Source organism: Bubalus kerabau, chromosome 10, assembly GCF_029407905.1.
Source record: "Bubalus kerabau isolate K-KA32 ecotype Philippines breed swamp buffalo chromosome 10, PCC_UOA_SB_1v2, whole genome shotgun sequence".
In the NCBI taxonomy this organism is placed as follows: Eukaryota; Metazoa; Chordata; class Mammalia; order Artiodactyla; family Bovidae; genus Bubalus; species Bubalus kerabau.
This window is the reverse complement of record NC_073633.1, coordinates 63045297-63057581: the sequence shown is the minus strand read 5'-3', so window position 1 is coordinate 63057581 and position 12285 is coordinate 63045297. Positions and strand designations below refer to the sequence as shown.

At 43.4% G+C, this 12285-nt stretch overlaps 1 protein-coding gene across 1 annotated transcript in view; it reads right to left on the bottom strand.

The window, feature by feature from the left end:
* MYO5C (myosin VC) overlaps positions 1 to 12285 on the bottom strand; it is a 117713-nt gene that overhangs the window by 36604 nt on the left and 68824 nt on the right. The window contains exons 22-26 of the mRNA XM_055537948.1: positions 10817 to 10981; positions 9492 to 9585; positions 8615 to 8678; positions 4620 to 4800; positions 283 to 376 (exon numbers count right to left, since the gene is read on the bottom strand). Coding sequence (XP_055393923.1) covers positions 283 to 376; positions 4620 to 4800; positions 8615 to 8678; positions 9492 to 9585; positions 10817 to 10981 — 598 coding nt within the window. The remainder of the gene's footprint in view (positions 1 to 282; positions 377 to 4619; positions 4801 to 8614; positions 8679 to 9491; positions 9586 to 10816; positions 10982 to 12285) is intronic.

Below are 12285 nucleotides of genomic sequence, written 5' to 3'. Positions count from 1 at the left end.
GGGAAAAGGCAGAACTGGAATAAATTACATTTTTGCATAATTTCTATTTTCCCATTTCCTTTTTTAGGGCCCAGTCCTCTAGCCCTACAGACTCTCTAGCTAACCATCTCATCAGCTAACTTACCAGCTATCCAACCAACCAATCATGAAGCCAACCAACTATTCAACCTTCCATATACCCAACCAACCAGCCTCAGACCAAAGGACACACTGCCCGAGTGGAGACACCTATGATGCCTTCAGCCTGCCCGCCATGGACTCAGTGACTCATATTTTCATTACCTCTCATTTCCCTTTTCTGGGACTGCACATGTTTTTCCACGTCTATCTTCTGTGTCTGAAGTAACTCTATCTCCTTTTCAAACTCAGAGATCGTCTGAATCCCAGCAATGACAGAACCATGTGAAGAAAAAAGGGCTGTCACAATTTACAGCAGACAAAGGGAACACTAGTACTGTGTATTTATCTACGCAAGCTGTCCTCACCACAGTTTCTCAGTTAAAATCTTGTTAAGCCATCACTGCTCATAAAGTTTGGCCATAAAGTATTGTTTAACTGTCTAAGCTACTGTTATTCTCACATGTACTTGGTTGTATCAACCGAGTTAGCCCCCCTACTATATAAAGGGAAAAAGTAAGTCCTTACTGCTTGGGGTGGGGATGGGGAGGTGAGGGAGCTGAGAGAAGCCCAGGCACAAGGGCCAAGTTCTCTCTCACTCAATGATGGAATCTTGCACGCAAAGAAGTGGGCAGAGTCATCAGCTATTTAGGGTTCGGGCTCCAGCTAGGCTTAGATGGAACCGAGTGGCAGGGCCAGGGTCTGTGGGAGTTGGCAAGGAGGGCATGGCCTGAGTCCAGTAGGGGGACAAGGCTGCTTGTGGGGAGGAGGCTGCATTCTGCCTGCATTCACCTGTGAGCTCAGGTTTGTACTTGTGTAGATGTGGGGCCTGTACAGAGATGAATAACCCCTCCTGGATATTTTTTTCTGTTTTTGTGACAGTTGTCATATCAGTGTGTATTAAAACAAAAAAAACTTTATCAATACTGGTGAATTTTTGTGTGGCCATTTAAACAATTTTTTTTTATTTTGCATTATCTAGTCATTGAGCTCAGTCACGTCCAACTGGCTCTCACAACATCTTTAAAAAGTGATTGCTATTTATTTGTATCATTAAACACAAAAGCTTTTAAATTACTTTTCCTTAAAATGTACTTATAAACAGAGCTGAATATGCAGCTTGCCTTAAAAATGGGGAGGGATGTGCTTTAAAAATCAAGCATTTAACAGAAAACATAGTCAAAGTATTTTTAGTTTATATGACTCAATTTTCAGGTACAATTTTCAGAGATGAGCTGGAACTGATGTAAGGCCAGATGTTTATATATATGATCTCCCTAAACTGATAGTAATTCTTAAGAAGGCTTATCAATTGAGATTAGGTTTGGCTAATATAAAAATGAGATGTGCCCTTCTTTTGTTATTGATTAAAACACAGAGATAGAAAATCCAAGACTGAGAGAATGGTCCCAGGCAATTTCCAGCTCAATTACTCCACCATGCCTTTCAGCAGCTCCTGTTCTTGTGGTTCAAAATATCTGCTGGAACCCCAGTCTCCCACCCACATCCCAGGTGGCAGATAGAGTAATGGAAGTGGAAGAGAAAAGGGTATACACCTTATCTGTGAAAGTAAGCACCTCACAGAAGCATCACTGAACAATGGAACCCTTCCATTTATGTTACCCATTCATGGAGTTGTAACTCATGACAAAGGAGGGTGGGGATTGAAACAGGAAAGCCATGTGTCTAGATCGCTACTATTGTTTTTAATTAAAAAAACAAGGAGAAAATATATGTGTAGACTATAACCTGCAGCTTCTGTTACTGAAGTGTGGTGTAACAGTGTTTGGGACAGATAAAATTTTGCCTGTGAAATTGAAAAACAAACAAACAAACAAACATCAAAACTGGTGAATTTTTGTGTGGCCATTTAAAAATTGTTTTTTATTTTACATTGTCTAGTCATTAAGCTCAGTCATGTCCAACTCTTTGTGACCCTATGGACTGTAGCCCACCACACTCCTCTGTCCATGAAATTCTCCAGGCAAGAATACAGGAGTGGGTTATCATGCCCTTTGCCAGGCAATCTTCCCAACCCAGGGACTGAACATGGGTCTTCTGTGTTGCTGACAGATTCTTTACCATCTGAGCCACCAGGCAAGCCCATTTTGTATTGGGGTATAGCCAATTAACTGTGGAAAATTCTGAAAGAGATGGGAATACCAGACCACCTGATCTGCCTCTTGAGAAATTTGTATGCAGGTCAGGAAGGAACAATTAGAACTGGACATGGAACAACAGACTGGTCCCAAATAGGAAAAGGAGTATATCAAGGCTGTATATTGTCACCCTGCTTATTTAACTTATATGCAGAGTACATCATGAGAAACGCTGGACTGGAAGAAACACAAGCTGGAATCAAGATTGCCGGGAGAAATATCAATAACCTCAGATATGCAGATGACACCACCCTTATGGCAGAAAGTGAAGAGGAACTCAAAAGCCTCTTGATGAAAGTGAAAGTGGAGAGTGAAAAGTTGGCTTAAAGCTCAACATTCAGAAAACGAAGATCATGGCATCCGGTCCCATCACTTCATGGGAAATAGATGGGGAAACAGTGGAAACAGTGTCAGACTTTATTTTTCTGGGCTCCAAAATCACTACAGATGGTGATTGCAGCCATGAAATTAAAAGACGCTTACTCCTTGGAAGGAAAGTTATGACCAACCTAGATAGCATATTCAAAAGCAGAGACATTACTTTGCCAACAAAGGTCCGTCTAGTCAAGGCTATGGTTTTTCCTGTGGTCATGTATGGTGTGAGAGTTGGACTGTGAAGAAGACTGAGCGCCGAAGAATTGATGCTTTTGAACTGTGGTGTTGGAGAAGACTCTTGAGAGTCCCTTGGACTGCAAGGAGATCCAACCAGTCCATTCTGAAGGAGATCAGCCCTGGGATTTCTTTGGAAGGAATGATGCTAAAGCTGACTCCAGTACTTTGGCCACCTCATGCGAAGAGTTGACTCATTGGAAAAGACTCTGATGCTGGGAGGGATTGGGGGCAGGAGGAGAAGGGGACGACAGAGGGTGAGATGGCTGGATGGCATCACTGACTCGATGGATGTGAGTCTCAGTGAACTCTGGGAGTTGGTGATGGACAGGGAGGCCTGGCGTGCTGCGATTCATGGGGTCGCAAAGAGTCAGACACAACTGAGCGACTGATCTGATCTGATCTGATAGCCAATTAACAATGTTGTGATAGTTTCAGGTGAACAGCAAAGGGACTCAGCCATACGCACACTTGTATCCATGCTCCCCCGAACTCCCCTGGCATCTCTGGATATTTTCTAAGTTGGCCTAAGTGTTTAAACAGTGTTTATACAGTTTTTGTTTCCACAGTGGGTAAAATAGGAGATCAAGTTGGCATGTTTTGATCATTTTACATATATGACCTCACCCTTGTAACATGCCTATGAAGTGAGTAGAATGACTAGAAAACTGAAGATGCAAAAGGGTTACACGGATTGTTCAGGGTCACAGGGCGAGCTACCAGGACCTAGGACTATCCATCCTCAAGCTCCACTCTCTGTATTGTTAAAGTAAATGTTCCAAGTCATATCTGTATTTACCTATTGCTATTTAGTTGCTCGGTCGTGTCCAACTCTTTGCAACCCATGGACTGTAGCCTACCAGGCTCCTCTGTCCACGGGATTTTCCAGGCAAGAATACTAGAGTGGGTTGCTTCTCAAAGGGATCTTCCAGACCCAGTGATTGAACCTGCATCTCTTGCATTGGCAGGCAGATTCTTTACCACTGAGCCACCAGGGAAGCCCTTATTTAGGTATAGGTATTTACCTATAGGCTTATTATAACATGTATAAATGATGATAATCGGTTTATTTTCTTTGAAAATCAGACTAATCTCCTTAATATACCACACTGAAGAGTTTAGATCATAGTTTTAGCTACCAGAGAGGAAGTGAGTGGTTTCCTCTCACTCACTTCACCCCAAGGACAGCCACATAATCTCGTAAAACACAAACTGCAGCCAGATGATGTGACTCCCAGATTGACATCAGTCTTACATGGCTGCTAAGGATGAATGGCTCACAGGTATATGTGGTCCTTCTGGATTCCACAGTCCAATCTACTATTTTAAACAGTAGGAAATCAGAACCCAGAGTCTGAATATGGGCAGTTCTGCTAAGAAATTCAGGTATGAGTCCACGACATATCTTCTAAACTAAGCATGGCTATTCCATGATGATTAAAGAGGATATTTGTGTAATTGTAACAACTATTCTATTAACATGTGTTTCACGTATCTAGGGGAAGCTTAAAAATTTTCCAATCTCACTAAAATGGTTTGCATTGAAGAATGGAGGGAGAAACAAGCTTGGATGCTTTTAGCTGATCCTGTGGGCTGCCGTCCGTGGGGTCGCTCAGAGTCGGACACGACCGATGCGACTTAGCAGCGGCAGCAGCAGAGGGGACATGAAGCCGCTCTCTCTTGTACAGGTCAGACAAATCAGCCAAAAGCTCGTGGATGAGCGAGGAGTCCTACCTTTGCCTGCTTGCTCAGCCGGGCCACTTCTCCTTTCAGGCCATCAGAGGTGACCCGCTCTTCTTCCAGCTGACGCTGCAGTTGCATCTTCTCATCCTTGAGAGCTTTAATTTCTTCTTTCGAAGACTGGATCTGCTTCTCATAGTCTTGTGTTTTCAGTTCAAAACTTTTTTCAAGAAGTCTAAGCATCAAAAGAAAAATTTGAACCATTTCTAAGGTCTTTACCCTTAATTAGAACTACACAGCATTTTGGAAATAAAAGGAGACTCAGAAAGGAAGAGCCAAGTGAAGACCTATTGTGAGGATGGTGGCCTTATTTTTAGAAGACTGTTTTTATGTCCCCTTAGGTTAAGGCAGCTTCTTACATCTTCAGAATCAGAGGAGCGTGGCTCTACAGTGATCACACACAGGGAACACAGGAGAGGGAGGCTGAACTTAAAGACTCAATGGTTGTTGGGGTACTATAGCCCTCAAGCCACCCTGGTTCCACATGGTCCCCTAAAGGGACCGCTTCACTCAGCAAAGACCTTGGCACATTCTGCCAAGTCCTGTCTCCTGCCTAGAATCAAGGATCCTGGAACAGCCTGGCTTAGTCCTAAACAAGTTAATATGGACATTTAATAAGGAAAAGGGTCCACCTTGTCAAACATTTTAGAATAAACTGCAGCAAATCCAGGTACCTCAAAGGCCACAGAAAGCCAATACCTTGTAAGAAGATTGTGCAATTAAATACAGGGTAAGCGCCCAAGAAAATAACCCCAGACAGATACAGAACCTAGACCAGCCCCACACAGCCCACAGGGGCCCAGTCAGAATTGAAGCTGTCCAAGGAGCTCTGTGAGTTTATTAAATCATTTTCCCACCTGCTGGGCTGTCAACTCAGTCCATTTTATGACTTGCTTTTATAGTACAATGGGGAAAATCCTGAGGAAGAGAGTCATATTCCCAATAGGATTTTGTTTCTTTTCTTCTTATAAATATTAACAAACATTTAAACTTTGTTTTCAGATTTAAAAAAAGACAAAACAAAAACTACAGTGTTCCTGAGTCCAGGAAAATACATTTGAAGAAGCAAATAAATCTTATGTAAAGAGAATCTTAAGACTTGTAAGCTGACCAGGAGTGTGCCCACTGATTGTGGGACCCTTGAGCTTCTAGAGGGTTGTGATGGGACAAGTCTTTCCCAGTCAGCTGACCAGGGACCAGACTGAGCTGTGGGTGAGTGCTGAAGAGGACTGTAAAGAGCTCAGGCTGGCTCTCTAGCCCCTGCTTGAAATGATCGCTCTTAAGTGGCCTCAGATGACCAGGAGATGCCAAGAGCTGAGCTCCTCTCTTCTAAAGTTAAGAATTCATGGAAAAACAGACTTTTCAAGGTAAAAAGTTAACTAGTCCTATTTAAAAACTGATGTAAATATGATCCAGCAATTCCACTCCTAGGTATATATGCAAAGAAAAAGAAAACACTATTTTAAAAGAATACATGCACCCCAGTGTTCATAGTAGCACTATTTACAATAGTCAAGATATGGAAGCCACCTAAGGGTCCATCACCAGATGAATGGATAAAGAAGATGTGGTACATATATACAATGGAATGCTACTCAGGCATAAAAAAGAAAAATTTCCATTTGCAACAACATGGATGAAACTGAGGGATCTTATGCATAGTGAAATAAGTCAGACAGAAAAAGACACTGTGTTTTATAGGTGGAACATTAAAAAAAAAAACAAAACACAAATGAATATAGCAAGGCAAACAGACTCATAAAAAACAAACTAGTGGTTACCAGTGGGGGGAGGGAAGGTGGAGAAGCAAGAAAGGGGAAGGAGATTAAAAGGTACAGACTACTGTGTATGATATAAATAAGCTGCTAGGATATATTGCATAACACAGGGAATATAGCTAACATTTTATAATAACTACAAATGGAGCATAATGTATAAACATTTTGAACCACTATGTCGTACACCTGAAGCTAATATAGTATTATAAATCAGCTACACATCAAAAGGACTTCCCTGGTGGCTCATACAGTAAAGAATCTGCCTGCAACGTAGAAGACCTGGGTTTGATCCCTGGGTTGGGAAGATCCCCTGGAGAAGGGAATGGCTATCCACTCCAGTTATTCTTGCCTAGAAAATTCCTTGAATAGAGGAGCCTGGCAGGCTACAGTCCAAAGCACTGCAAAGAGTCGGACAGGACTGAGCCACTTTCACATATGCACACACGTACATCAAAAGAAAAAAAATTGATGTAGGATCATGAAACACTGTATGTGTACATTAACTCTTGGAGTTCTTCAGTGACACTCTCTCCCCTGACTTCTTGGCATCCTGGCCCCCTCATCCAGACCCAGGGTCTTCTGCTAACTAACTTCACAGGAAAGTTGTATATGCTGCCACCAAGGCAGCACTGTGCCATCTAGCCTCCAACAGAGATGCCAAGAATGTTCCATCTCTTCCCAGCACTCTGCCATGCAGCCCTGTCTGGAGATCTAAAGACCTGTGAATTTACCCCCTAAGAGAGAGAGGCACAGACTGGAGCCTTTAGATCTTAGCAAAGCGTTTGTTGAGACAGGAAACATGGGGCTGGTACAATTCAAGGTTATGGGGACCTGTCTTTTTAACTAATTTTTATTGGAATATAGTTGATTTACAATGTTAGTTTCTGCTGTACAACAAAGTGCACCAGTTATACATATCTATTCTTTTTCAAATTCTACTCCCATATAGATCATTACAGAGCACTGAGTTCCCTGTGCCATACAGTAGGTCCTTATTAGTTATCTATTTTAGATACAGTAGTGAGTATATGTCAACCCCAATCTCTTGATTTATCCCTTTCTCCCTTGGTAACTATAAATTTGTTTTCTAAATCTGTGACTCTATTTCTGTTTCATAAATACGGTCACTTCTATCATTCTTTTAGATTCCTCATGAAAGCATTATCACATGTTATTTGTCTTTGTCTGACTCCACTCAGTATGACAATCTTTAGGCCCATCCATGTCACTGCAAATGACATTATTTTGTTTTTGTTTGTGGCAGAGTAATAATATGCCATTGTATTAATATATACGTCCATCTTCTTTGTCCACTCCTCTGTTGATGAATATTTCGTTTGCTTCCATGTTCTGGCTGTTGTAAGCAGTGCTGCTATGAACACTGGGGTGCATATAATATTTTGAATTATGGTTTTCTCTAGATATATGCCCAGGAATGGGATTTCTGGATTATATGGTAGCTCTAATTTTAGTTAAGGAACCTCCATACTGTCTTCCATAAAGGCTACACTAATTTTTACTCCCACCAACAGTGTAGAGGGTTCCCTTTTCTCCACACCCTCTCTAGCATTTATCGTTTGTAGATTTTTTGATGATCGCCATTCTGAATGGTGTGAGGTGATACCTCATTGTAGTTTTGATTTTTCTCTCTCTAATAATTAGTGATACTGAGCATCTTTTCATGTGCCTCTTGGTCATCTGTATGTCTTATTTGGAGAAATGTCTATTCAGATCTTCCATCCATTTTTTTGGATTGGGTTGCTTTTTTTATATTGAGCTACATGAGCTATTGGACCTGCCTTAACTTATGTGAGGTGAGTGACACGACTTACTGTCTGGGACAAGAGTCAAGTTTACAGGTACAATGTGTGGGTAGAGGGCAAAGAAGGACAGTCTAAGAGGCAATAATTTTCACCCTTGGACTTTAAAGCTGAAAAACGTGGCAGTCTCTGAACTTCTCACTGTCTTGGTAATAAAGAGAAAGCAAGATATTCCCAGTGGTCCACTGTGCCCATAACTCCAGAACCTGTGCAGTGTCTGAAATGTGCACCCTTGGGGACGTAGCTCTCACAAAGCTGTCTCTCACTTCCTAAAAATATCCGCACTGTGCTCTCCTGTGTCTGTGATCTGCAACCTGCAAGCTGAGAAGCAAATTAGAAAACAACAGAGAGAGAAGGAAGCAGTGGCTTTAAAGCAAACGAGATTTCATACACTCTTTGTTGTTCTTCTTTTTGCACATCATCAAAGAGCTGCTTGGTGAGGTTATCCATTTTTTCTGTGAAAAGAGAATGAATGCTCTTTGAAATAGGTGTGAAAAGCAATGCCTTGATTGTTTCATGCCACATTTAAGAAAGTAAGAATGTAAGAACAATCAGGTGGTATTCATTATTAATGGGACTTAAGATGAGAGTGTAATTGTCATCTTTTATAAATTAGAATTCTGCAATTAGAATCTGAATTGGACAAGTACAGATGGACAAGCTAGGCTGCGGATGGCTGCTCCACACGCTAAAGGAAACTGACGCTGCTGGTCCCAAGGGTCTGCACCTGACAGCCCAGGGCTGACGTGGCTCAGTGCTAAGGAGGCGTCTTTGTTCAGGGCCAGGACTGGGTACCACTTACACTGGGTAACTTGGCCAGAGCTAAAATTTGAGTGCAAATCCTTGGCAAGCCACAAACATTATCCCAGCTTTTCCCTGACAATGCACGAGGATGGCTATAAAATTTTTAAAAAATGAGATTCTGAACGATCCCTGTTACCACTACCCGCAGTCATCACCCCCTCCCCATCTTCTGATATAAGAGCTCCAGGCTTACGGCCCACCCATCTGTACTTTGCAAATGGCCCAGGAGATTCTGAGGCACAGACAGGGACTACTGTGCGCTGACAAAAGTTGGAAACAAGCCAGGTGAACCTGCAGGGTACAGTTGCCACAATTTAAATAGTTATTTTCTGTGGAGTGAAAGTGTTCTCATTACACCAGAGGCTTCTGGTTCAGCCTGAAACTCGATTCCCACCCAGTGCCTATTTCCTGAAGGACTAGGCTTGTGAACCGGTGAATGTGCATCGGGCCACCTCGGGCTTTACCTTTCAACTCTTCAGTCTTCTCTTGAAGCTTCAGCTGTATTTGTTCTTTCTGTATTTCCAATTCTGAATTATGCTTCTGAAGCTTTGCCAGTTTCTAGCAAAGGGAAGAGAAAAAATGGTTTTCTGAAAACCTTGCTTTGAGTTTCATCACCATTGCCTGCATATTTTTAAATTAGTTATTTTTCGGTCTCGGCACCCATCCATAGGTAACAGCTGGCAGCAGCCCACTGCGAGATGCTGTGTTTAGCTCCACATGCAAGGGCTCCATGTGACTTCAATAGACACTAGTTCCCAGCCTCATCCAACAAGGGCTGAAATCAAGGAGAAAGAACCAAATCCAAGGTCTTCCCAAAGTCAAGGCAACTCCTTTAGCCAGGGTATTCATACATTAAATGTAGGAAATTTATGATATAAAGTGGATTCACACTTTGAGAGTCTTATGACTCAGGAAGGATGTATGATCACAGTAGTTCTCCAGCAAAGTCTCTGCTGGGCTGGCAGCTGGGGGGCCCCTGGGTGCTGATGACTGGTGACTGGCAGTGTGGGAGATGCTAGCCTCTGTGTTAGTGCCGCCGGGCACTTGGTCATGGGAAGGGTAGAGGGATGCCCTAGTACTCCAAGCTGTCACCACTCTGGGTGTTGTGGGACTTTAGAAGGTGCAGAATGGATGGTAATAAATAATGGGTTTGAAAATATCAGCTCACGCTTTTGCAGGGCTATATGAGTCACTTGGCTAAACTATTTCACGTGACAATTTTATCGTCACAGTAATTCTGTCAGTCCCTTTTTGTTATTCCCATCTTCCATATGAGGAAACTAAAATTCAGAGAGGGTAAGCGACTTGTCCAAGTTTCCCAGACAGAGAAGATCTCAACCTGGGACATCTGGTTTTTACATCTACTGCTCTTTTTACTACGACACGGAGATGCAAACCTGCCCACGCTTTGCACTGCTGCCCTGGGGATGATGCTTCCAGGGTGCATGTCAGGTGGACAAGTGACAGGAGACCAAGGTCATGCTGGATGAGAGGGAAACATTGAGTAGGGCCCTTTCTCAGGCCTTCCATCACTCCACACAAGTGGAAGGCAGTGAAAACCTCACAGTGTGCTTCTTGAAGCACAGGTCTCCTCTTCCCCTTACCCCTTTCCCCTCCAGACTCTAGGCCTCAGATCTCCCTCCTCATAAATGCAGGCTTTCTCTGGTAATGAAAGCCAACTGCAAAATCTGATTTCTGTGCAGAAGTCATCTCTGTGGGAAATGCTGCACCATGATCTCTTCCACAGAAAGACTCACAAGCTACGTCCACAGTCATTTCCAGCACAGACCTCTTCCACGGAAGCCCTGTATCTCATCCCCTTCTCCTCATAATTCTGCCTGTGGGTGGCCGCTCTGTCCAGTTCAGATTCCAGTTTCTGAATCTTCTCCACATCACTGGCCCGAAGGGCAGCCAGGCTGGTCAGCTTCTCCACCAGCCCATGGTTCTCTTTGTTCTGGAGGAAAGAAACATCAGATACTCAGGGGTTTATCCAAAATAAAGAAGCTGTTCCATTAGCTTCTTGCAACTTCTCATCTAAGTGGGAGGTTTTTTTTACACTGACCATGATTATCATCACAATGGCCCGTAAGCATCTTCACCCGGTGAGAATAGGGAGGCAGAGCTGGTCAGGCAAATGCTTTCCTGAGTTGGGGGATCTTTTGGTCCAAACCCTGGAGCTCCAGGACAACCCTAGTTCTGTGAGTTGAACTGAGTCCTCTTCATCTCCCCAAATTCACATGTTGAAGTCCTAGTCCCCAGTACCTCAGGATGTCACTGTATTTGGAGATTTGGTCTTAAAAGACGTAACTAAGGTAAAACGAGGTCACATGGGTGGACCCTGATTCAGTATGACTGGTGTCTTTATAAGAAGAGATTAGGACAGATGTAAGGGGAGGGGAGACGACGTGAAGACACATGGGGAAGAAGGTCATGTGTAAGCCAAGGAAAGACACCTTGGAAGAGACCAAAGGCGCCAACACCTTGATCCTAGACTTTCAGCTTCCTGCACCGTGAGAAAATAAATATCTGTTGTTTAAGCTGCCCTGCCTGTGCTGGCTTATCATGGCAGCCCTAGTACATGAATACCTGGAATGCAGCTCAGGCAGTGTGGGGTCTCCCACAGGCCCTGCTCCCAGCTGGTCAGGGCTGTTTTTCAGGGCTGTTCCATACCAGCGACATAATATGCAGGACTGCTGCACAACACAGGGAGGGGGAACTGTATCAAAACCTCGAGTTTCTGGTTTGCACATTCACCCACTCACCAAGGACTCCTATGATACAGCTTAGCACTACCTTTAAAGTTTATTGGAGGAGAATCTGATTATTACTTGAGACAGATGCAGGAATGAGTTATATAGATCTGGACACAGCCTTCCCACACTGACTGAGGGTGTATGGAGTTTGGGGTTTTTTTTTTTCCTATCAGTAGGAACGGAATGGGGAATCTTCCCAAACTAGGCAGGGCTGTAGTCAGACCACATGGACCTTTGGGGAAGTAAAAAATGGCAACTCCTGTGGACCAATGCAGCTCCGAGGGAGCATGGCTTGGCATGAAGGTAGCATCTTTGTGCAAATTAGAAAAAGACACTCATGCCTCAAGGCAGTACAACTCTACACCAAGACACATGGGCTGGCAAGTGAAGTCACACTGGATTTCAGCTCCCCCTCCTTTCTTGGGCAGGTGCCCTGGTGCAGTGTGCAACCTACACACTTGTGTGTATCAGCCTGTTACAGTGTACTTCTGCTTCCTAGCTCAGG